Source organism: Podarcis tiliguerta (assembly GCF_965153285.1).
Source record: "Podarcis tiliguerta genome assembly, chromosome: 8".
Classification (NCBI taxonomy): Eukaryota; Metazoa; Chordata; class Lepidosauria; order Squamata; family Lacertidae; genus Podarcis; species Podarcis tiliguerta.
Window position 1 is genome coordinate 73,611,384 of NC_139541.1, and position 25,130 is coordinate 73,636,513.

A 25,130-nucleotide genomic window follows, 5' to 3' on the forward strand; every position below is an offset into this window, starting at 1 on the left:
GCATAGATTTGCATGTACAGTGGTACCTTGGGTTAAGAACTTAATTTGTTCTGGAGGTCAGTTCTTAAACTGAAACTGTTCTTAAGCTGAGGTATCACTGTAGCTAATGGGGCCTCCTGCTGCCACCGTGCCACCGCTCCATGATTTCTGTTCTCATCCTGAAGCAAAGTTCTTAACCCGAGGTACTATTTCTGAGTTAGCGGAGTCTGTAACCCAATTCATCTGTAACCTGAAGCATCTGTAACCTGAGGTACCACTGTAGCTAGAACAACAGTTTCAAACGGTGGATCATATTTTAGTTGTTTTTTTAGATGGCATGCTTCAGGAGTCACCAGCTTGAAGCACTTGGGCTCACAGGCCTTCCCTGGCTCCCACAGAGCTCCCTCCCGCTTCTGAAATTTTGCTTGATTTTTTTCTTTTGGCTGTTGTAGGGTATGTGAGGTGCCCACAGCACTTTCTCCAATTTGCAAATGTGCCCATTGACCAACAAATGATGGTGACGTTTAATGTGCATGTGCACACACACACACACACACATACACCAGTTGCAGCAGGTGCCACCTTAGAAGAGGCATCCCTCCTAAACGAAGCAAAGGGAGGAGGCTTCTTCTAAGATGCTGGCTGCCAGCTGCAGTTTTTATAATTACTTTTATCAAAAATAATTCTTTTAAATAAATGAATGAATGCATCCCTAGATTAACTGGGCAGGCTTTTTTTAAAAAAGGCAATTGAAAATGTGATTTTAATCAGTTAATGTAATGAATCGGTCAGTGAAATGAAATGTATTGTGATTTCTTCTGAAATCATGCTTTGCAGATGGAAGGTTTTATGCTCAATCTGCAGCTAACAGACCCTGCGTACCAAGATCCATGGTACCACTGTGGTGGGAAGGTAACAGCATTTCTGTGCACTCTGGCTTCCATCACAGTGTTCTGTTGTGCCAGAAGCGGTTTAGTCATGCTGGCCACATGACCCAGAAAGCTGTCTGTGGACAAATGTGGGCTCCCTTGGCCTGAAAGCCAGATGAGCCCCACAACCCCATAGTCACCTTTGACTGGACTTAATCGTCCAGGGGTCCTTTACCTTACCTTTACCAGGACCAGGAATGAATCTCTGCTTTGAGACCTCAGAGAGGATCTGTCAATCAAAAAAGCACATGGAGAGAAGGACTAATGATCTGACTTGACATATATGACAGTTTTGCATGTGTGCTTTTTAGAATTAAACAAATCTCACTTGAATGTTTCCCTTTTTAAAAACTACTTAGAATCATAGTGTTGGGAGGGACCCTAAGGATTCATTTACCCCAACCCCTGCCGTGCAAACAATAATCATGGTTGTGCAATCTTATGGATGCTTACTTTTTAAGGAACGTCCTGTTGAAACAGAGACAGCATAGGAACAGTCACCAGAAAATTCAGACTTTGCTTGCTAATATGGGGAAAACAGAGTATATAAATAAGATGGGTTCTGAAGGCTATGGCTCACATGGAGGTGGAGGAGAAAGCCAAATTGGCTTTGTGAAAATTCAGGGAGGCATAGCCAGGGGCAAGCACTGGCAGTTTGAACACGTCCTCTTCCCAGCAATGTGGTGAAATCGGGTAGCAGTGAAACAGAGAGGGGCAGAGTTCCAGAACAATATTTCCTCAACTGCCAAGAATGAGCACAAAGTCCTAGTAAATAATCCCACCCACCTACTCCACTATGTATCCCTGGCACTTGCAGTTCTACAATGCGAGCACTGATGTGGCCCATGTCGGAAATATCACCAGCTGAGCAGTACTTCTGTACTTCAATCAGGCATGTTACTAGGGCTGTGCATCAGATTTTGCCAAGGCCTTGAATGAGGCGTGGACTGCTACAGGTCAGGGTGGATGGCCCAGAGCAATCTGTGGCTAAGAGTTGTCCTTGCATTGGTATCACTCTGCTCCAGTTTTGGCCCTTCAACTATCTGACACCATGAAAGCATTCCTGAGCTCATGCCTCATTTTGGTTCTGCTTCCTCTAGGTGAGTAGAAACCAGAAGTCCTGGGTTTTTATTCTTTTATTATTTCTAGAAAGGGAATGGGTAGTGGACGTGAAACAGGAGCGGGAGGCTTGTGCCAGGAACTGGGGCAAAATTCAGTTTTGCTCGTATGTGAAGGCAAATCAACATAACCCACACTTTCTGGAACAATACTCAGACCAAGACACAGCCACCCTTCAAAATTAACCAATTGTTCTCAAAATTTCTCAAACCATTTATTTAGACAAGAAATGTGTACAAAAATGCATGCATTTCAGTAAAGTGTGCACGAAAAAGCACGTGTTAGAATGTGAACTAGCTGTGGCGAAATCTTGGGTCCCCCAATTACTAGCTGGGGCAATCAGAATAAGATCCACTATTTGACTGCTGATTCAGGACCCTAAACTGTGTTTTATATAATCGTGTTTAATACAATCGACTTTTTATTTCTGTTCTGTGTATATCGCAATGTTCTTTTTTTGCTATGGCTGATGGCTGACACAAATAAAGTTTCATTCATTCATTCATTCATTTGTTCATTCTTGGGTCCCCAATCAAATCAGGATGCAGACAGCATGGATTTAGGTAGCCCTCAGTTGCTCCGGATTGGATTGTGCGCACCCAGAGTGAGAATGGGCTGTGATTCAGTTCAGGCTCTGAATCATCCTAGGTAAGACTGTGGCCACTCCTATGTACTGCATCGGGCTTTGAATCTGATTGGGGTGGGGATGGCCGTAGAAGCTCTGCACAGCCCTAAATATTGGTAAAAATAGCAGACAAAAAATCATTTCATTAAGGAACATTGCTTTGCAAAAACATGTATATTAGGCAAAATTGCATACAAACATGTGTAAATCAGGAGAAATTAGGACATTAAAAAAAATCAACGAATTGTTGGAAATGTGGAGAACTGAACTTGAGATTGGAAAAAATGTGAAACTAAAAGAAACAAAACTTGAGAGAACTGTCCATCCCCACTTGTGGCACTCCTTATTCTGTAGGACTCTAAATCCCATCAGCCCCAGCCAATGGTCAGGGATGACAGGAGCAGTAGTCCAATAACATCTGAAGGGCTGTGGGATCTCCAGCCCTCAGCTATAGCCAGAAGGTCAAGAATCTTTGAGGGTCTTTAAAGGGAAAAGGTGATGGGAAAGAAAAAGTCTGCATAGAGACTGCCAGTTGCTTTAGTAATGAGGATCAGTGCATAGCCCTTGCTGGCTCTACAGATCTATGTGAGTAGAATTGCCAATCAACCAAGAAAAAAAAAAGAGAAACAGCTTGCTAGGTTTCTATGTCTCTCCTTCTGGCAAGATCAGAGAAAATCAATGGGGAATGCTGGTATTTTCTTTGAAAACATTAAAGTTGTTTTTTTTTATATAAAAAAGATGGTATTCTATTCATTAAACATTACAGAATCAAAAAGAACCACACCTAATTATTTCAATTGCAAGCTTGTACAAAACAAAGCATAGCACAGAAGCAAGGGAAGTATCCATCAATGTAATAGTACGCGTTCTTGTGCATTTCCTTGCATTGTATGTAAGAACACAAGACTAGTCTGCTGGATCACACCCAATGACCCATCTTTTTTTTTATTTTTTAAAAAATGGTTTTTCAAAATAAATTTTACAATCACATATCCAACATACAACATAAAAACAAGATTCCAAAGAATCTCCTGGACTTCCCTCCTCCCCTTTGTGGGTCCTATTGTTAATCGTTTCCTCCTGCATCTTTGATGATAATCCAAATCTTTTACATTTCCATGTCCATTTCCATTACACTTTTCCATGTCCAAAATTCAGCATTAAACTACAAGTGTTATTCCAACCCTACTAACAATTTTAGCTGTTTGCAATGGTTTTAAGATGAATTATACATTTCCCCCACCCAATGACCCATCTAGTCCAACATCCTGTTCTCACAGTGGCCAGTCAGATGCCTATGGGAAACCAAGCAGCAGAACATGAGCACAGATAACTCTCCCCTCCTGTGGTTTCTAGCAACTAATCAATCCCTGTGAATATGATTGAAAATGATTTCCCATATACAGCGTGAAGAACACTGGGGATAACTTGTCGCTTGGCAAAATTCCGTGGTGTTCCTGAAAAAGATCGCATCCCGTTTCAAAACTGCAGTGTGTTCCAATATCACATCACAGGCTCTCTGGGAAAACATACAGATTCCATTTGTGCCAGTTTCCGCATCTCACTAAACCGGTTGTTCTCAAGTGTTGGCTGAGGCTCCCATCCCTGACTTATAAAATCCCTTTGTGTAAGCTCATAGCTGTATCCATTGCCCTTTTAGGAGCAGATCTTCTTGAAGTCCTCCTTAGCTTTTGATCATCGCAACACCATGAAGGCTTTCCTGTGCACAGGCCTCCTCTTGGCCTTGTTTTCACTAGGTGAGTATAAACCAGACATCCTGTGTTCCAGTAATTTACTCTAAAATAGGGAGTGGTTGGTGGAGCTACAGCAAGGAGACTGAAAAGCTAAGGTGCTCTTAGAAATGAAAACTAGCAGATGGGCAAGGCAGTGACGAGCAGGAGGATTTGGGAAGCAGGGCTAGCATCTTGGAATAGGGAGAAAAAATAAATTACTATGCAGACAACTAGGGTTGCCATATGTCTGGAATTTCCTGGACATAGGCAGAAACTGGCAGCAGAAAACAGTGTCTGGACAGAAATCTCTGAAATGTCCGGGAAAATCCGGATGTATGGCAACCCATGTCGAAAGTCTAGATAAAAAAGCTTAATAACTTTTGCGTCCAGATTTTCACTTTTTGAAATATGGCAACCCTAAGATGACTATGTTTGGAATTGTGGCTTCTGGGTTACAATGTCACAAAACTGCTTGTTTCTGGAGCCGTGGAAGCTGCTGTTCTCTGAAGGACGAGGCTCTTTTTCCTAGGCTGCAGCTCTGTGGATGGTTTCCTTAACCCCACTGAAGTTGCAGGGAAAGGGAAGGGAGAACACCTCCTTGGGGGCGAGATGAGAAGAGGAAACGAGGAGAAAACACGAAAGGAGTGAAGCGAGAGGTGGTTTCTCCAGCCAAGCCAGCAATGCACACACACCCACACCCAGAAAGTACAGAGCAGAAATACAGGAAATACAGGGCAAACTGTGTCCTGTATTCAATCAACACACAGCATTTTACATTGAAATCTGGGATGATCCTGTATTTTTAAAGGATGGGCGGCAACCCTATTCCAAAGTGGGTCTATTTAATAAATGATAGTAATATTTGCATTCTCGTTTTGTATTTTTATGTTGTGAAGCACCCTGTTTTCTCCTGATGAAAACTGGTATACAAATTTAATAAACATAAACAACAACAACAAGCAGGGATAGCTCAGTTGGTAGAGCACAAGACTCTTAATCTCAGGGTCGTGGGTTCATGTCCCACATTGAGCAAAAGATTTGGGAAGACCTTTCTGACAGTAAGAATTTTTTGGCAGTGGAACTGACCATCCTTCTGAAGGTTGTGGCCTCTCTTTCATTGGAGGTTTTTAAGCAGAGGTTGGATGGTCATCTGTCATGGATGCTTTGGCTGAGATTCCTGCATTGCAGGGGGTTTGGACTAGGGGACTGTTGTGGTCCCTTCCAACTCTACAATTCTATGATTCTAATAGCATCTGCCAGCACTGGCTATACTGTTTGTCTGTAGCTGTAGGGTAAGTGTCAGCCCTAGATTGCTCTGCTGGGGCACATGAGCTGGGGCAGGTTCCCAAGCATCCTAAAAACTGATTCCAGACCTAAATGAGTTGGCCTGGAGTTATGTATTTGTGAATATCCCAGTACATCTCCCCTGGATGTTCTACTTTTGTTTTAAGAGCGAATAAAGGAACTTTCCATCCTCTTTACTTAATGAAATATAAGGTAACTTTGCTGGCAGAATTGTACCCAGCTTCTGAGAAAGAAGGAAAGCCTACCAGGAGATAGGATGATTGAAATGAACTTGGTGCTCATTTATTAAACATAATTTCAATTTTCAAATTCTTTATTAAACTGAATTGCTTTAATTCAAAATAGGTTAACGTGGTTTCCAAAGTCGAGGGAATCTGTCCTTGTCTCCCATCTTAAGCCCAAGACCCTCTGGCTCCAAGGCTCAAAAGAAGATGTGTTGTGGTGTATGTTAATGACACTGAGCCTTCTTGATCCCCTTTCCTGTTTTGTAGGGGCACCGCTACAATGTACAACTTGTCAGTATGGGCTGAAAAACTATTGTGAAAACCGAGAGGCACATAGCTGCCCAGCTGATACGTGCCTCAAAGGTGTTCTGGATAACAATATATGTGAGTAAGAAAGGTTTCATTCTTTCCACTGAATGCGCACACAGCCCTTTTCAAAAGACACCTTCCACACGTAGTAACTGCATGCTGGGAAATCAACTAAAGTGAGGTCCATGAGTAAATCAGCCCTAAAATACACAGAGCTGTCATTCTTCATCCTGTAACCTTTCATCACAGAAGGAATTGTGGGGACTGCCATTTTGCCATTCTATAGCTTTTTTAATGTGTTTGTGGGAGGTGCTATTGGTTTTCATTGTTATTATTATGATATGTATTTTGTGTTTTCATTTTGCATTTTAATGCTGTAAACTGCCTTGTGATCTTTGGATGAACAGTGGCATATAATTTTAAATAGATAGATGATAGATAGATAGATAGATAGATAGATAGATAGATAGATATAGATAGATAGATAGATAGATGATAGATAGATAGATAGATAGATGATAGATAGATAGATGATAGATAGATAGATAGATGATAGATAGATAGATGATAGATAGATCATAGAATCATAGAGTTGGAAGAGACCACAAGGGCCATCGAGTCCAACCCCTTGCCAAGCAGGAAACACCATCAGAGCACTCCTGACATATGGTTGTCAAGCCTCTGCTTAAAGACCTCCAAAGAAGGAGACTCCACCACACTCCTTGGCAGCAAATTCCACTGTCGAACAGCTCTTACTGCCAGGAAGTTCTTCCTAATGTTTAGGTGGAATCTTCTTTCTTGTAGTTTGGATCCATTGCTCCGTGTCCGCTTCTCTGGAGCAGCAGAAAACAACCTTTCTCCCTCCTCTATGTGACATCCTTTTATATATTTGAACATGGCTATCATATCACCCCTTAACCTCCTCTTCTCCAGGCTAAACATGCCCAGCTCCCTTAGCCGTTCCTCATAAGGCATCGTTTCCAGGCCTTTGACCATTTTGTTGCCCTCCTCTGGACACGTTCCAGTTTGTCAGTGTCCTTCTTGAACTGTGGTGCCCAGAACTGGACACAGTACTCCAGGTGAGGTCTGTATCTCCAGGTGAGATAGATAGATGATAGATAGATAGATAGTTCCAGGTTGGGGTGATGGCTTGGACAATGTGCCCCCAGCAAGTGACACTGTCATTTTTTGTCTCCACCTCCATTATTTTCCAACATCCCTAGCTAGGAGTGCCTTTTATCACCTTTGGATGGTGCAGCAGCTGTGGTCACTTCTGTATTTAAAATCCCTCCTTTGGCAACCCTACAGCTTTGAGAGTGCCACAGTTAACGCCAGGGCAAAGATGATTGACTTGAACCTCCTTCCTAATTCTCTTCCACAGTTTCTCAGTACAGAGAGCAATTTAATTACAGTGACTGTGTTGACTCCCAGGAATGCCACCCAGGCTATTTTGGCTTTGCTACAGCAATGAGGAAATATTTTCGGGTGAAGTTCACCTGCTGCCATTCTGCTGCATGCATTGAGGATGGATTCGGAAGTAAGTATTGTTGGGGGAATATCGGGGTTGAAGCCAGATATCCTGGGCTGCCTGAAATGTCCAATAGAATCCAATTGCCAGTAAAATGGGACTTTTAGGTGAGAATGTCAGCACAATCTCATCCAGCAAGTAGTGAGGGGTGTTGCACCACGCATGAAAACAGCACAATCATTTATACGCTTATAAGCAAAGGAAGCAAAGGGGCAGCTAAGTCCATATATAGCAATACTTCCACATTCTACTAACTTCCACATTCTACTAACTTCCGCTGGCTTCTAACGTATCCTGGGAAAATTTGTTGTCAATTAACCTTGGGCCAGGGAAGAGATAATGACAAATTTCAGCATGGGCAAATATAGCAGCATTTTTATTTCATTGCCTATAACAACCCAGTAGCATCATTCCTAACAAATGAAATTGTTAATGGTATTGATCGCAATGAAGATGATCAGAGTTGATTGCCAGTCATAATTTACCCAAGAATGAACTAAAAAATGGTGTTCCTAGCCACAATTTCAAATAGATGGAAGGTTGGCAGGGTCTGTCCTCCCCCCAATTGTTGTCAGATTGTAATCGCAAGTTCCCCTTGAAACTTTTATATCAGATTTTCCCAGCTGGCACATTTGACTGCAGTTGTAGAACACCCTGGTGGATGTCATAATCCTTTATACAAACCAGAAACTAAGGGCCAGAATGGACTTGGCGTGCCAAAGAAAACAGAAATCTAACCAGATTTCATTTTGACAGTGCATCCTGGGAGATATGGTCCTCTGGAGTGCCCATCCTGCTTCTCTAACAGCACCTCTGATTGCGAGAGCATGACAGCCCGCAGGTGTCCTTATAAAGCGACTAAATGTATATCCTTTGGTGGTATTATGAAGCAAGGTGAGTAGAACTTCCGATTAGTACAGGGGAAAACAAGCAGCTGTCAGCCATCAACTACCCATCCCCTTTTTGGCCAAATATGAAGAAAGCAAAGGGAGGAGGGAGATGTGTTTTATTTGAGGGAAAATATTTAATGTGATCAGGGCGGTCTGTGAGTGAGGCCAATAGCATGCCAGTGACTGAGGACTGGGACCTGGCGTGCTCTGGTCCATGGGCTCACGAAGAGTCGGACATGACTGAACGACTAAACAACAACATTTAATGTTTTCATCAACATTATATTTCCTTGCTAGAAATGAATTTTGGGAAAATATATCTGTCCCTGATTTCTGTATGTGAGAAAGAGAAATAAAGGGATAAAAGAAGGAACCTAGGAAGGTGGGATCTCCTGATTATCGGGGAGGTACACAATGTTGGCCCCAGTCCTCAGTCACTGGCATGCTATTGGCTTCACTCACAGATCGCCCTGATCACATGCAAGTCGGCATGCAAACAGCTGTCATTCCCATTTTGAGTTTCCCCAGGCCCTGGAAGGATGCTATATTGTGGGCGTTATGGAAGATTCAATTGTTGGCTAAATTCACATGTGTAAGCTTCACCCAGTAGCCTTGATCTGGTCAGAATACCAATAGACAAGGAAGAAAGGTAAAGCAGGGCTTGTGGAAGACATCAGATGCAGACTGTTCTCAGGTGCACTGACCCTGACATTTGTCCAAAGATGCCTGGCCCTGATGCCAAGCCTGGCTCAGATTATCCTGCTGCACCTTTCATCTCAGTGTCTTTTTTTGAGTGGAAATATATCTTCTGAATATGCAGAGAACATAACTGGGTTGGGGGTAAAGGGGGGGGCACATTAATCCAATGGCCCTGCAAATTGCATGAGTGTGCTGGGTCCTGAAATCAACCCTGACTCATATTATCATTCCTCTTTTTTCAGTGGGTAAAAGTGAAGTGTCAGCTGCTTTCAAAGGATGTGCAACACCAGATTTTTGTAATTACATAACAACAGTCCCCAAAGGAGTAATGCAAAGTTTAAATAACTGGGTTTCTTTCAATGTCAACCGAGCAGCATGTTTTGATGCCCAGTCATCATCCTATACTTCTGGCCTGTAGATGCGCCCTTCGTGGGACTTAGGAGGAAACTGCTCCCAGCGGTGGGGAGTGGAAGATCTCTGAAGAGGCTAAAGAGTGAGTGTTTTTCTAGAAGGCAGGTGCAAGAGAGCAGGAAATTGGGGTTTCAGAGATCTAGTTATAGAAAATATGACACAGGAGTTATATTTCCATTGAATTGTGATCTGAATAAATTCATAAAGCAGACAAATACTGTGTCTTTGTATTGAGGATTTTCCGGCAAATAATTTCTATGCAGATATGGCATGATGAATGTTAATTTCTGAAGGTGAAGAAGGAGTAGGAAACTGAAAATTGTAATCTGGGATATCAATATGTATTTCCTAATGGCACGTGTGTGTGTGTTTTTAGTAGGGGAACTATTTCCACCAGGAAAGCTGGAAGGAGAGAAAAGCATTACTCTGTACTCAGTTCAGATTGCTTGTTTTTCCATTGCACCATTGCAAATATGTAAAGGAACCAGAGATCAGAGCAAAGATCTCAGTTGTCCTGTCCAGTTACATCCTGATGTCAAAATGGTCCTGTCCTACTGGTGAAAAAAAAAGTATAATAATAAAATAAATAATTGGCAATTCCCCATCATTTCATGTAACTACAGAATCTGTAATATGCAATGAACTATCCCACCTAGCCTTGGTTCTGCTACTGCTTGGTCAGAACTAGCAGAAGTAACAGTCAGATACATTGGTTGAAATATGAGGACCTGAGTAGTGGCTAATTTTTTTGGCTCTCCTGCCCCACTCAAATGTTTCCAGAAACTCAGATTCTGTGCAAGCTTCAAGTTGATTATAAATTAACTAGCAGCCTTGTACCTGATAGTGTCCAGAAATTCTGTACTGTCTGGAAAGGTACATAGGTTGAAACTTGCTCCTTGATCTCAGAAATTGTCCCAAGACCATTCACAGGAGCAATCAAAAAAAGAACCAACTGGTCTAACACCGAAACACAGGTGCAACTTGAAAGGCAATGTCCAGAAACCATCCAAGGAACAGTAAGTGCAGTGTTTGTCAGAGGTAAAGGCATAATCCCTATTGACAGAACCCTTTGAAAGGCTGTTGGCATCAAGTCCAGTTCTCCATAAATCCCCACAGACAACATGAATCAAGGCCATGGAGCACCAGTGTTTGGGAACTGTTGCATGTGACAATGTCCACAGATGTGCTGTAGAGGGAAGTGAGGGGTGGATGGGGCTCATCAACCTGGGTAGGTAGTCCATCTAGAAGAAGGAAAACTCTGATGCTAAAGCTCTGCTGCCTTGTGGGACATCTTTGGGGTAAACCCTACACAAATCTGGACTGGAGTCCTTAAGATTGTCAGATGATGTCTTGTACACCTCCTTCCAGCAACATCTGCAGCTGCTCTGCTTTCTTTTGGACTACATCAGTGAGGCCAAGAGAGGTGCCTTATCCTCTGGTCAGCCCAGGACCTCCATACACACTGCTGAGGATTGCACCCCAGAGGTGTCACTTTTGTTGCTGCTAATGCAATGGTTTGACTTCACCCCTGTAGGTGCACTTCATTGTCTTGCAAGATGGATGGATGCATGCAGTAAGGGGTGGGAAATAAACAACTGTGATCTCTGCTGTGTCATGGGCATGTTGGCACACTCCATTGCTGCTTTTCCAAAACATCTTATGCTTTCCCTTTTGCATTGGTAGCCTAGATATTTTTCTACTGCTCTTATCATGATGCTAAGGTTTCCATTAGTCTTATCTAAAACAGCAAAAAATGTGATCAAAGGTCCACACAGCTTCTACAGAAGAGACACAGATATGGCATAATTTCATCCACTTTAATCCATCATGGATGCTCTATTGCGTGCATGAAACATACTCTAACTGCTGTGTGTGATGGATATATATATATAAAGCCTAGGAGGGTCCAGATTAACAATGAAATTGGGTAGCAATAAAACAGGCAGGTTGGAACAGTGTTCCAGAACAAGCATTTCATCAAACGACACCAGTGAGCTTACAATCCCAGTGAAAGAGGCTGATGACCATCATCACTATATTGCAGACACTGGTCTCCACCCCATCTAGTTATGCCAGCTGATAATTGTCTCCCAACATCAGTTTACTCTTGGTTAAGGGCCTCAGGAAACCATAGAAAGACTGAACCCCCATGCCAAGTGCCAATAAAGACAGTGGGATTTGAGTGAGGCCATAAACTGATCCTGGGTGAGGGAACTATCTGAGAGGACAAATTTTTCACAGTAGACATGCCATGTGAAAAGTAATGATTTTGCCCCAGAAAACACATTATTGGCTTCTCTATGGGAATGCTCCAATCTGTTCTAAGGAAGGTACTTTGGAATATATTCAGAATGTGCTGGTGATTCCAGTTAGGGGTGGACGTGGGTGCTATTGACAGATCCTAACCCTAACCCCAAACCACCAGTATAGGCTTGCTTTGTAATAATAAGCATATTAACTGGGGTGAATTTCCTCAAGCAATCAGGCTTCAAAATTAGAATGTCCTGGTACTTTCACATATACACTTTCCCACAGATAAAACTGCTTCCAATTTTTCATCCCTGGCCTCAAAGACAGAAAACCTAGATGCAACAGCTGCCTCAGAATACCAGTAATTGTCAGCTTTTGGCCAGGGCCCTAAGTGGGCGAACAATTTTCTTGACACTCTGTACATGTTCGCTGCAGCTCACGGATGCCAGCAGCCAAAGAACATTAATTTTGGTGGCTCCTTGTGTTCTGATACGAGATGAAATATGCAACAGCACAACCCACCCTTAACCTAAGCCAAAGTTCAACGCATTTTCATTAACTTCTGAAAAGCCTCCAAACTGGGATTTCATAGAGATGTAAAAAAGCTATAAGGCCATCTCATGGCTCAAATATATATGCTCGAGAATTTGTAAAGGAAGCCTTGTGTACATGAAATACATGAAAACTTTCTCCATCACTCACCTGGGACAGGACGCTCTGTGGGGCCTCTGAGGAGTCTGTCTGTCTCCTCCCACTCAGCTGCCCTACAGCTGAGGGGGAGGCGGTAGATGGACTGTTTGGGGCAGCATGGAGTCTGTGGGTGCCCAAGCCACCATGTCTCTCCCAGGAGAGACGCATGGCTTGAGTGCACTGCAGGCCCCGCGGTGAGTGTCACACAGCATTTTGTGACCCCCTCAGTGGTGACACCTGGGGCGGCCCGCCTGTACCACACATCCCTTCCTCCGCCCCTGCCATCACTGTGATAGAGGAAGGATGCATAGAGTAAATGCCAAGGATGATTTGGCAGAAGCACCTAAAAATACAGGGATGGTGGCATTAAGCTAGACTGGCCGCTACTTTCACCTCAGCTTTCCCCAGCAATTTCCAGTAAAAAATAATAATAAAAAAGTCCTGAAGAGTGGGCCAAGAGATAACAAAGCTCTTGCCACTTTGAGGGGCCCTGGGAGGGAAGACTAAGCTTAGAGAGAGGAGAAACATAGTTGTTATTAACAAATGGAGAGAAAAAGTGAGGAAATGCAGTTTAAGCCAAAGGAGAGAAAGCAATTTATTCACCTTGCTCCCTATCAGCACCATTCACAGTGGATTAATGGTTATGCAGATTTTGGCCTGCATTAAAACCAAAGTCTGTAGTAGTAGGTAAACACCCCAACCTTTTTTTAACACCCCCCCCCCAAACACAGAGATAGATACAGACTAAAAAAACACTCTATGACCTTCCATGTGGGACTCCAGTAGTGAGCACTGTGTGGGATGGTTTTTTCAATATTCTTCAAAATTTGCTCCTGCTTGGGACACAAAATTAGAGTGGCCACAACAATTCCTATTTCCAGAGTTCTGGTCTATGTTGAAAAGACTGGTAGTCCAACATCCATAGCAAAGCTCTTATTGCTTAAGAATGGATAATATTTTTTAAAATAAATGAATTCTGGAATACTAAATAATTGACCATCCAAAGTAGCTTGGCTGAAAGGGTAAAGTCCAAGAGATACCAAACTGCCTGGATGAGAAGCTTGTGTGATGTACAAATTGACCCCATACCTTCCAACATTTTGGGAGGGCAGTTAGGGGCCCACAACCAACACCCCATTCTTTTCTCGTGCCCCTTCCCCCAGTGCTCCCCCCTAAAAATGTTTAGGGGTACTCTCATTTCCTACTCATTGAAATCCTGCTCCTCAATGTGGCAAAACTTAGATTCACAACATGTTTAGGAGTATGTGTGCCCCTGTGTCCCCCCAGAAAAAAAGCACTGCACCTACCTTTGAGCACTCTTCCTCCTTCTCAGGAGTGTTGGGAGATGTGGTGGAGTCTGGTGCAGCATGCAGCAGAGGCCAGCACAGCCTTCCAGCAGGCTGCACCAAACCACTCTCTTTTCTGGAGGCAGCAGAGGCCAGGCTGGACTTCCGGTAGGCCACATCAAACTGCCCACTTCTCTGGAGATGTGAGCGGCGAAGGCCTGCCAGCCTATGCTGCACCTCCTGATGCAGCGCAGACTGTTTCCTGTTGCAGCGCAGCTATCTTCACCTCCTCCTCTGGTCTTGGAGATGAACCACCACAAGAGGAGGTCAAGGTAAGTTTTCCTTCCATTTTTTGGTCCTGTTTTTGGTCCTGTTTGTGGACTCGCACCACAGCGGAACCCTAAAACAGCTGGCGTGACCGGTGCGAGGGATCAAAATTGGGGCATTCAGGATTGGGAACAGAAGCTGGGGTAGCTTCTGCCAATCCGTGATGTCCCAAATAAATCAGGATACTTGAGGGGTCTCTGACCCCTGTGAATATGATTGTGAAAATGCTTTCCCGTATCCACTGTGAAGAACACTGGGGATAACGTGGATTCTCATTTGCCAAAATTTCATGGTGTTCCTGGAAAAGATTGCATGCAATTTCAAAATTGCTTTGTGTTCCAAGATCACATCAGAGGCTCTCTGGGAAAACATGCTGCCTCCATTTGTGCCAGTTTCCACGTCTCATTAAACCAGTCATTCGCAAGTGCTGCTTGAGGTTCCCATCCCTGACTATAAATTCCTCTGTAAGCTCATAGCTGTATCCATTGCCTTTTTGGGACCAGGTCTTCTTGAAGTCCTTCTCAGCTCTTGATTATCCCAACACCATGAGAATTCTTCTGTGCACAGGCCTCCTCTTGAGCTTGTTTTCAGTAGGTGAGTAGAAACCAGAGATTCTGTGTTCCATTAACTTCCTCTAGAATAGGGAGGGGGTCAGCAGAGCTAGAGAAAGGAGGTCAAGAACTTCATCTGCTCCTGGATGGGGTATTGAATAGATGGATATTAGGATGAAGAGCAGGAGAATCTGGGAATCTTGGTGCGATGAGAAAGTGAATCATACAAGTTACCAAAGTCCCCTAACACTATCATAGTTATCTCTACACCAAAGGAGTGCAATCTAGGAATGTTGATGCCAATCAGGCTCCCCCTGCTGCAAAGATCTCCTTCCTGTCAAGGAAAAGTCCCTCAATGGAGTGTTTTGATGTCATGGAAGGGTTGAACTGCCCCAGCCTCCATTGGACCCTGTTCTTGGCTGCTGTGGCCCCCTACCTCCACCTGCTGCACTTGCCAGCATGCTATGCTAAGGCTTGGATTGCTCCATTAGGGAGCAAATTGGGCATGCAGGCAAGGGGGTGAGGGGGGGGGAATAAAACTTCATCACATATTATCTTGCTTTTAATGAGCTATTGCTCCAGAACTGCAGTGGCATGTTAAGAGTAGAGATCTAAGCAAATAGCAGCTAGCTTAATTCCAGCTGCGTCATTATCTGCCGAGCCAGGGAAAATTGCGGAGGAGGGTTCTTATACAAACTTGTTGAAGGAAATCCTGGTCAGATTCAAGCCTTGAAGTCGATTCAGCAAGATGTGGCAGAGCTTTAAAAAATACTTTCAACAGATGAAAGAGGAAACATCTCATTATGAAGATTGCTTGATGGTCCACAAAACACTTATGCAAGGAAGTCATAATATTGTGAGTAAACAAATTACTTATTTAGAGTCACAACTGCAGGAAATCTAGAACCCAAGCTAATGGATTCAGGTTACAAGAAAGAAGATTCCAACTAAACATCAGGGAGAACTTTCTGACAGCAACAGCAGTTTGACTGTGCAATGGTCTCCCTCTGGAAGTTATGGACTCTCCTTCTTGGAGGATTTTAAGCAGAGGCTGGATGGCCATCCATCATGGATGCTTAGTTGAGATTCCTGCATCATAGGGGGTTGGAGGAGATGTTCTGTGGGGTCCCTTCCAAATTTAAAATCCTATGATATTATGCGTGGTCTTTCTCTATGCAATTAAAAGAGGAGAACTTTGGAAAGAACTTAGAAAGTTATATATTAAGGGTTTATTTTGCTGTCTATTTTGTGATTTTAAGTTGCTACTGGGGTTCTCTCTTGGCATCCAAGAATTGTCTTTTTATACCTTTTTTTCCTTGAGTCAGCAAAATGGAGATGCCTGGGGCATATGATCACGACACTGAGCTTTTGTGATCTTCCTTTCTCTCTGTAGGGGCATCACTACAATGTATGACATGTCTATATATGTACAGGAACACTTGTCTCCTGCGACAGGCACGTAAATGTTCAGAAGAAACTTGCCGTGAAGTTGCTCTACAAAGCAATCTATGTGAGGAGAAGCGTAGCATGAGTTGTCCACCCCCGGAGCAAGGCAAGTAATTTGCGCCCCCTAACCCGTGGATTTGCGCCCCCTAACCTGTGGATTTGCGCCCCCTAACCCTAACCCCCAGATGTTGCTCCTGGTGCGGCCGGCCCCCCTGCACCCCCAACGCTACACCACTGTATGTGAGTAAGTTTTCTTTCCCCCCCGCACCCATGTACAAAGAACCCTTCTCAACGGAGGCCTTCCACACACTCAGAAATTACCATGCTCTGTGCGATCAAAGAATTACAGTAAAATCCATACACATGTGACTCAGCCCAAAAGTCTTCTGTAAAATATACAGAAGAGTCTGCCTGCGTTCAACATCTTCTCCTCACAGAAGGAATTATGTGGACTACAACTTTATTAATGGGCATGAAGGATTCTCCAGAAAGATTTCTGAGTTGTATGATATTACAAGGGGAGCACCTGACATATTTAGTGATTCATCTCTTAACCAGGATTTCTCCCCTCCAAATGTTCTGTCTTCAGTGAAAAAGCTAAAAGATTGATTTAGGTTTTTTTTAACACTTCAAGGCTAAGTATGTGGGAGTCCATTTTTCAGGAGCCTCCTAAATATGATACAGTCAGATATTGTAAACCAACAATTCTATATCTGATTTTCTTCGATGTTCTGCTGAAATTGAGAATAGTGAGGTTGGCTGTTGGGACCAGGCACGATCCCTGGCATGAACCAGGCCTAGAAAAGATTCTAGTGTATAGTCTTTCTGGCCCCCATCATCTTCCTGCATGGGATGTTGTAGGAATCCACAGACAATGGACAATCAATCAAATGTCCTTCCATCCACCCATTCAATCAAAACATGGCACAGATTCTATAATGAACTACTTTTTAAACGTGTACACACGATACATTAATAGGCACATACTTTTTCAATGTATATAATTTCCTACTCATTGATGTATAGAGGTGCCTCTTTGCTTTTCTTCTTTCTGAAGTTTTGTTTCTGACCAAATTCATGCTATATGCACTAAAATTCAAATCCTAACTATGTGAGCTCAGAAGCAAATCCCAATGAATTCAGTGAGTGTTACTTCCAGATGTGTGGGGGTTCAGATTTCAGCCTTAAATAGCTTCCTGCTGTAAAATTTAAAAGCCAAGGGAACACATAAATCATTATTGTTCTTTTCAGATGGAAAAAAAATCTCTTTGGTTACTTCTGAATTTTATCCGTGCTCCTCAGTCGTAGCCTCTTTGTCCAATTTGGGAGAACCACCTGGGTATGACTGCCCATCACCCCAATCTCCATTTTAAAAGTGACATTACATTTAAAATGATTTTACTTGCTCCCCCTAGGTCCTGCTATCATTTTTACATTTTTACAATGTAATACATTTTGCCCAAACCTTGCTATATCTTCTGCAGATTTATATATTCAAACAGCCAAAGTTTGCTCCCTTCCTTCCTTCCTTTCTTCCTTTTTTTCCCCAATAAAAAAATCTGGGGCAAAAATGGTTGATTCGATATTCCTCTCTAATTCTTCTTCACAGCTGCTGAAGACACCCTCAGCCTTACTTACAGTGACAGCGCTAACACTCAGGATTGTATCCCAGGCACCTTTTCTTTTTCTGGAGGAACTCCCCAATTCTTTCGGATGCAAGCTGAATGCTGCAATACTGACCTATGCAACGAAAACCCTATTCAATGTAAGGGCCCTAGTATTTTGGACACTTTCTGTATCAACAATTCTTGTCCAGAGGCAAAATATAGAACTTCCCAAAGACAAAATGTAATAATAAGACACTTATATTCCACCAAGTGTCCATTCCTTTTAATATAGCCTTTCCATAATATATGCATAATATACTTCAGCCCTTACAGAATGTGTAAGGAGCTGACTTACCTACTTGAACAAGTGTTTTGCTGTCTTATCATTCCATTGTGGACGGACTGAAAGAAGACATTCGAAACAGAGATTTGCATCCAGTGATCTCGCCGTCGGAGTCCCACTTGGGATTTCACACAGCTGAGGCTCTATCAGAGTGGTTTGAGTGATTGAGAGTAAGGCTACAACACTCACTGGAAAGTGGGTTGTTTTCATCCAGCGTGTGGATTATCCTTTGTGTGTCGAGGTCCCCAAGCCACCCCAAATAAACTCACACTTCACACATCAATTTTGTTTAAGGTTTTTTGGTATGATTTTGGCCACAACTTTATTTAAATACACACATGTGAGTGGTTGCTTAGGCATTGGTTACGGCTATCTGTCCTTGCCCCAGGGAAAGTACTGACTTCCGGATTCCAGCGGAGGCCAGTCAGGGAGAAATGAAGCTGGGCAACAGACCCTCACTTCTCACCCACATGCTCCCGGGGCTTGTATGGCCCAAGCCTGATGCCAGGGACTTGGACGAAAAGGATGGAATTCCCTTGCAGCACCACCATTGGAGGGGGTAGGCACTTACCCCTCCACCCACCAATTTTAACTAATGCCTAACTGCAAACCTTACAAGTTGTGACGATTTGCTACGCAGTAGGCAAAAACCAAATTGCACCAGCCAATCAGCCAAATGGACAAAATTCCTACCAGGCCCCTGCTCCAACAGCAGGCGACCCCATGACAGGCAGAGGAAGGTCAAAGCAAACAAACCCCCCCCCCCAATTCAGGGAGGGTGGGCCGGTAATCTGGTGCATGCAGCCCAAGAGGATGCCGAAGGCTGTGTGCCCAGTATTTAAAACCTTTGACCCCACTCCAATTTGTACCACAGTATTTAAAACCTTTGACCTCCAATTTGGCAACATCGAAGTCTCCCCAGAGACTCAAATTACCTAATCACTGCCTGTTGACATCCAAACGGGTCTGGCCAGCAACAGGGGGGGGGGCTGCTGGCCCCCACCGCAACACGTGCTCTCTGTTAGGGAGAACACGTTTTAGCAACAAGTATATTTCTAGACATTCTATTCTCTTGATTGAATAAAGGTACATTTGGCTGGAACTTTGGTTTTGAGACATCCCGTATTGTACTTGAACATGATTTTGGTTTTGCAGTTGTCCTGCAAAAATGCTCACCAACTCTGGTCACTCTTCCCTTAAAAAAACCTCAACAACTCTGGGGAATCCTCCTCCCTCCAACGACAATAAGTAGATCACTGCCATTTTTTAATATATACTGGGAGTAGATCACAGTCTCTTGGGAGTTGGACGTGCCTGGTATATATTATGTAAAGGTTATATTTAAAGAAACAGACACTTGGTGGAGTATAAATGTCTTGTTTTTTACGTTTTGACTTTGAGTAGTTCTATATAATTGCATACAAAGCCATGTGAGCTGTGTTTCTTTATTTCTCTGTATTCCTTTGTGTTGTGTTTTGCTTACTTTGTTGCAGAGTCAAAATATAACTGGGTGAAAGGTTTGTCTTCCTAGTGTCTCTGGAAAGCAATTGGACTCCTCTTCACGAGTCCCATAAAATCTGATGTGGGGATCTTGTGCTTTTCTATTTAGTCATCAAATTTCCCCGCTCAGAAACAAGTAATAGTTTTTGCATGTCTGGGAAAATCAAGAGATGTGCACACATTTATCAATTTATATATGAGGGTGGGGGGAATTGACATATTTATTAGTGTGACTTTATTTATAACTGGGTGTGTTACTATTGTCTCACTCCGTGAAGTTTAATGAAAGAAGCAAGAACCCTTCTAAAATGTCAAAACTAGATCCTATTTAAGATTTGACTGAATGTTGTAGCATTTTCATTTCATTGTTAGGGGCAGGGCGGCTTTTGCCTACAGCAAACCAGTATGTACCCAGTAGCATCATTCCCAACAAATGATCTTGTTAATGGTGATAATCACAATAATCACTCCAAGACTGAACCTGAAACCACTATAAATGCCTATCATGGATAGTAGAAAAGTATCATCTTCCATTCAAAAGAGTAAGCCTGGATCTTAGAATCTATGGGCAAGCCTTGTTTCATCTCATAGGCTGGTAAGGATCAATGCCAATCTGCTTTTGTCCCGGCTGGCAGAATTGTCAATCTCATTTCACACAATTCAGATCACTCTCATGCAGAAGCAGGTAGACACCAAGATGCATGTTCTGAGAAAGACCTACATATGTTCTGAGAAAGATGGGTGACACCTGGCTTGAGAGCAGTACATGTGAAAAGGATCTAGGAGTCTTGGTTGACCACAAACTTGACATGAGCCAACAGTGTGACGCGGCAGCTAAAAAACCCAATGCAATTCTGGGCTGCATCAATAGGAGTATAGCATCTAGATCAAGGGAAGTAATAGTGCCACTGTATTCTGCTCTGGTCAGACCTCACCTGGGGTACTGTGTCCAGTTCTGGGCACCACAGTTCAAGAAGGACACTGACAAACTGGAACGTGTCCAGAGGAGGGCAACCAAAATGGTCAAAGGCCTGGAAACGATGCCTTATGAGGAACGGCTAAGGGAGCTGGGCATGTTTAGCCTGGAGAAGAGGAGGTTAAGGGGTGATATGATAGCCATGTTCAAATATATAAAAGGATGTCACATAGAGGAGGGAGAAAGGTTGTTTTCTGCTGCTCCAGAGAAGCGGACACGGAGCAACGGATCCAAACTACAAGAAAGAAGATTCCACCTAAACATTAGGAAGAACTTCCTGACAGTAAGCGCTGTTTGACAGTGGAATTTGCTGCCAAGGAGTGTGGTGGAGTCTCCTTCTTTGGAGGTCTTTAAGCAGAGGCTTGACAACCATATGTCAGGAGTGCTCTGATGGTGTTTCCTGCTTGGCAGGGGGTTGGACTCGATGGCCCTTGTGGTCTATTCCAACTCTATGATTCTATTCTATGATTCTATGTTACATACAGAAGCCATACTCATGAGCAACACTCAACAATATTTATATTAGATTTTCCCAGCTGGATGGCACTTTTAGAACACCTTGCCGGGGGGGGGGGGGGAGTGATAACCCTTTGTACAAACTGGAAAATAAGGGCCAGAATGAACCAGTCATGTCAGAATAAATGGAATCCATCTGCTAACCATAAATTTCATTTTGCCAGTGCAACCTGAGAGTTTTGGTCCACTGCAGTGCCCATTCTGTTTCACGAAGAATGCAAATGATTGTGTGGTCATCGGCACCCATAACTGCCCTATTGGAGAGACTAAGTGCATAACATTTGCTGGTAGCCTGCAGCAAAGTGAGTAGAACTGCCAATCAGCAGAGGGTGGGGGGTGAGGGAAAGCAGCTCTCAGCCATCAGCTACCTGACCCTTTTCTGACCAAATGTGATAAAAGCAAAGGATGGGGTGGGGACCTGTGTTTTCTTTGAGGGGATGAATTTAAAGTTTTCTTTACACTGCTTGCCCCATTCCTCAGTCAATGGCATGGTGTTGACCCACCCCCAGACAGTCCTGGGAAATCCCTGATCGCATGGAAGCAAACATGTACAAAGCTGTCATTCCCATTTTGAGTTTCCACATGCCTTTGGGGGAAATTAAATTGGTGGCTAAATTCGCAAATGTGGGCTTCACCCAATACTTGGTCTGGTCAGAGTACAAGTAGACAGGGAAGAAAGGGAAAGCAGGGCTTGTGGAAGACAGCAGAAGTGGGCTGTTCTGAGGTGCAACGGTCCTGAAATATGCCTGAAATCTGAAATGGTCCTAAAATCTTGTGAATTTTCAGGGAACATAACAGGGGTGGGGCTAAAAGGGTCCTGCAGGTTCCCCAAGTGTGCCGGGTCCTTAAGTCCACCCTGACTCATATTAACATTCTTCTCTTTCTAGTCGGAGCAAATCAAGTGACGGCTGCTTTCAAAGGATGTGCAACACCAGATTTCTGTAATTTCATAACAACAATCCCAACAGGAGTAAAGCGAAAACTGAATGGCTTCCTGAAGTTCAATGTCACCCAAGTGACATGTGTTGATGCCCAGCCATCATCCTATACTTCTGACCTGTAGATGTGCCCTTCGTGGGACTTGGGAGGAAACTGTGCTATCAGTGGCAGTGTGTGGAAGATCTCTGGAGATGCTGGAGGCAGGTGCAAGAGGGCAGGAAATTGAGATTTGGGAGATGTAGTTAGAGAAAATATGGCACAGGGATTTCCATTTGAATTGTTATCTGAATAAATTGATAAAGCAGACAAATTCTGTTTCTTGCATTGGGGCTTTTCAAGTGAATAATTTCTATGCAGTGATGGCACAATGAATGTTAACTTCTGAAGGCCAAGAACGAGAAGAAAACTGAAAATTGTAATCTAGGATATTAATAGTTTTCCCCTAATGGCACAGGTTTTAGTTTTGATTTTTCTTTAGTAGGGAGAACTAGTTCCACTAGGAAAGCTGAATGAAGAGAAAAGCACCACACTTTCTGGCTTTGTTATGTGCTCAGTCTAGAAGGCTCATTTTTCCATTACACCACTATTATCTGCAAATATGTAAAGAAACTAGAGATCAGATAAAAGATCTCAGTTGTCTATCCAGTTACATCCTGACTTAACTAGTGACTGATTTCTTTGGCTCACCCACCCCCACCATTCAAATGTTTCCAGAAGCTTTGATTCTGAGGAACATTCAATTAAAAATTCACTAGCAGCTTGTACCTGGCGGTTCTCAGGAATTCCAAGGAACCAAAAATCTGTATGGTTGGGAAAGGTCTATAGACTGAAACTTCCTCCTTGATGTCAGGAACCCTCAAGACAAATTGTCCCAAGACCATTCCTTGAATTTCCTCTAGAGTATGGAATGGCCAATGGGGCTAGAGGTCAATAATTTCAAGTGCTCTTAGACAGAATAATGAATATATGAATATTGTGATAAAGAGCAGGAGGATCTGGGAGCCATGAGTATAATCTTGGAAGAAATCTATGAGATAAAGATTTGGAAGCTCCCAGAGATTTCTAATTTCCTTCCTTTGATTGTCCTATTTAGTGGGCTGGAACTGGCTGGAATGTGCCATGGGAGCTTGGTCCTTTGGAAGATTAGGATTGGGAGAGAGGACGAACAATTCATTTAATAGTATGTAGTAAGGAATCCTGGATTACCTAGTCCTAGAGAAAGCAATGTATACACCTCTCTTTCAGCTGTGAAGCTCTCCTTCCTCTAGATGAAAAGCCCCCAACTGGAGTGTTCTGACTGTAGGGAGGGGCTGAACTGCCCCAGCATCCATTGGACCCTGTTCTTGACTGCTGTGAGTCCTTCTTCCTACACTTGCTGCACTTGCCAGAATGCTCTGCTAGGGCATAAATTGCTCCACTAAGGAGCAAATTGGGCATGCAGGCAAGGGGTTGTGGAAGCTTCCATGATTTACCATGCCATGACTTCATGCCTTGGAGATTCGTGTCCAACACAGACCTATTTCTGATCTGAGAGTCCAGCAGGAGGGTGGGGGAAAGGGCTTGAGTGACAGACAGAGAGCAGAAATGTCCGGAATGGGAGGAGGGTCTAGCACTCCTTTTGTGCTAGTTTTGCTGTTTAAACCACAGACCTCTCACACAGCACAGGAATATGTGAAAAGGCCTCATTACTTACTTGCAAATTACTTACAAAAATAAACATTAAGATTCTTGGTAAAAACAAAGTTAAGGGATGTGGAAAGGGTGTGAAGGCTGCAGTATGAAATGTTCTGCCTGGGAAGAAAGCCCTATTGAATTCATTTGGGTGTATTTCTTTGTAGACATGTCTAGCATTGTGCTAAGAGGGATTTCAGATGGCCTCTGCATGCAGTGCTGACACCAAGGAGGTGGTGGTGCTGAAAGGCTCATTGGCACCAAATACATGGCACACACTGCAACCAGAGGACAATTGATCAGTGCTCAACAAAGCATGTCTTGCATATAAATATGCTTGTAATGATCAGAGCAAACTACTCCCTCAGCTTATTTTGGGGAGGTGTAACTCCCATGACTGGGCATTTACCCAGCAGCTTTGAGGCAGAGAGGGGCAAGTGGTAGAGTCTGGTAGTGCTGGCTATACTGCTTGGGGACAGCAGCTGGGTAGGGGCCAGCCCTAGATGGCTCTGCTGGAGCGTATAGGCAATGGCCCATTCTGAGGATCCTAAAAGCTGCCTCTATTCCTCAATGAATGGGCCATGGGTGGCCTTCTGGGGGATATTCCGGGCCCTCTGAATATTCTACTTTGGTTTCAAGGGGGAATGAAGGAAATTCCCATTCCTTTTATGTAATGAAATGTCAGATTAACCATGCAGGCAGAATAATGCCTACCGTATTTTTTGCTCTGTAAGACTCACTTTTTTCCTCCTAGAAAGTAAGGGGAAATGTGTGTGCATCTTATGGAGTGAATTCAGGCTGCACAGCTATCATAAAAACCAGAACAGCAAGAGGGATTGCTGCTTTCACTGCGCAGCGATTCCTCTTGCTGTTCTGGCTTCTGAGATTCAGTATTTTTTCCCTTGTTTTCCTCCTCCAAAAACTAGGTGCATCTTGTGGTCTGGTGCGTCTTATAGAGCAAAAAATACGGTAGCTTCTCAGAAGAAGTAAAGCCTGTCAAGAATCGGGATGACATGAGCACTTGGAAATAATTTATTAAATATATATTATTAAATATAATGTAAAGCTCAGGAATTTGCCATCGTCTTCCTCTTCAATCACAGCACCATTTAAATGCCTCTGGCCTCATATAACCAACATACAGGTAAAGGTACCCCTACCCGTACGGGCCAGTCGTGTCCGACTCTAGGGTTGTGCACCCATCTCACCTAAGAGGCCAGGGGCCAGCACTGTCCGGAGACACTTCCAGGTCAAGTGGCCAGCGTGACGAAGCTGCT

The 25,130-nt window shown here is 43.4% G+C and overlaps 2 protein-coding genes and 1 long non-coding RNA gene across 5 annotated transcripts in view; all 3 read left to right on the forward strand.

Annotated features, from left to right (window-relative positions):
* The first annotated feature begins 1,904 nt into the window (after positions 1-1,904).
* On the forward strand, positions 1,905-9,966 carry LOC310684698 (phospholipase A2 inhibitor CNF-like). 3 transcript variants are annotated; one of them, XM_083456175.1, is made up of 6 exons: positions 1,940-2,008; positions 4,319-4,409; positions 6,182-6,298; positions 7,605-7,760; positions 8,508-8,645; positions 9,583-9,966. In XM_083456175.1, exons 2-6 carry the CDS (start codon positions 4,361-4,363, stop codon positions 9,756-9,758), a joined length of 636 nt encoding a protein of 211 aa, XP_083312301.1. In that variant the 5' UTR covers positions 1,940-2,008; positions 4,319-4,360; the 3' UTR covers positions 9,759-9,966. The 3 variants fall into 3 exon arrangements, with proteins under 3 accessions (XP_083312303.1, XP_083312301.1, XP_083312302.1); XM_083456176.1 differs by lacking the exon at positions 1,940-2,008 and adding an exon at positions 4,149-4,293 and having other exon boundaries at positions 4,341-4,409; XM_083456177.1 differs by lacking the exon at positions 4,319-4,409 and having other exon boundaries at positions 1,905-2,008.
* Positions 9,967-14,699: 4,733 nt separating this feature from the next.
* Positions 14,700-25,130, forward strand: part of LOC310684843 — a 36,666-nt gene continuing 26,235 nt past the window's right edge. Inside the window, exons 1-5 of the long non-coding RNA XR_014514860.1 lie at positions 14,700-14,898; positions 16,249-16,365; positions 17,911-18,066; positions 21,408-21,545; positions 22,131-22,386. This is a non-coding gene — a long non-coding RNA (uncharacterized lncRNA). The remainder of the gene's footprint in view (positions 14,899-16,248; positions 16,366-17,910; positions 18,067-21,407; positions 21,546-22,130; positions 22,387-25,130) is intronic.
* The window catches only part of LOC310684702 (uncharacterized protein), a 36,570-nt gene continuing 26,158 nt past the window's right edge, over positions 14,719-25,130 (forward strand). The window contains exon 1 of the mRNA XM_083456181.1: positions 14,719-14,740. The gene's annotated coding sequence lies outside the window, so the exon portion shown is untranslated. The remainder of the gene's footprint in view (positions 14,741-25,130) is intronic.

Excerpts from the sequence above, each read along its gene's own strand:
- LOC310684698 (XM_083456177.1), top strand. The coding sequence starts at position 1,960 with ATGAAAGCATTCCTGAGCTCATGCCTCATTTTGGTTCTGCTTCCTCTA. Across the intron at positions 6,299-7,604 it reads TGTTCTGGATAACAATATAT|TTTCTCAGTACAGAGAGCAA; the intron begins GTGAGTAAGAAA and ends TCTCTTCCACAG. Across the intron at positions 8,646-9,582 it reads TGGTGGTATTATGAAGCAAG|TGGGTAAAAGTGAAGTGTCA; the intron begins GTGAGTAGAACT and ends CTCTTTTTTCAG.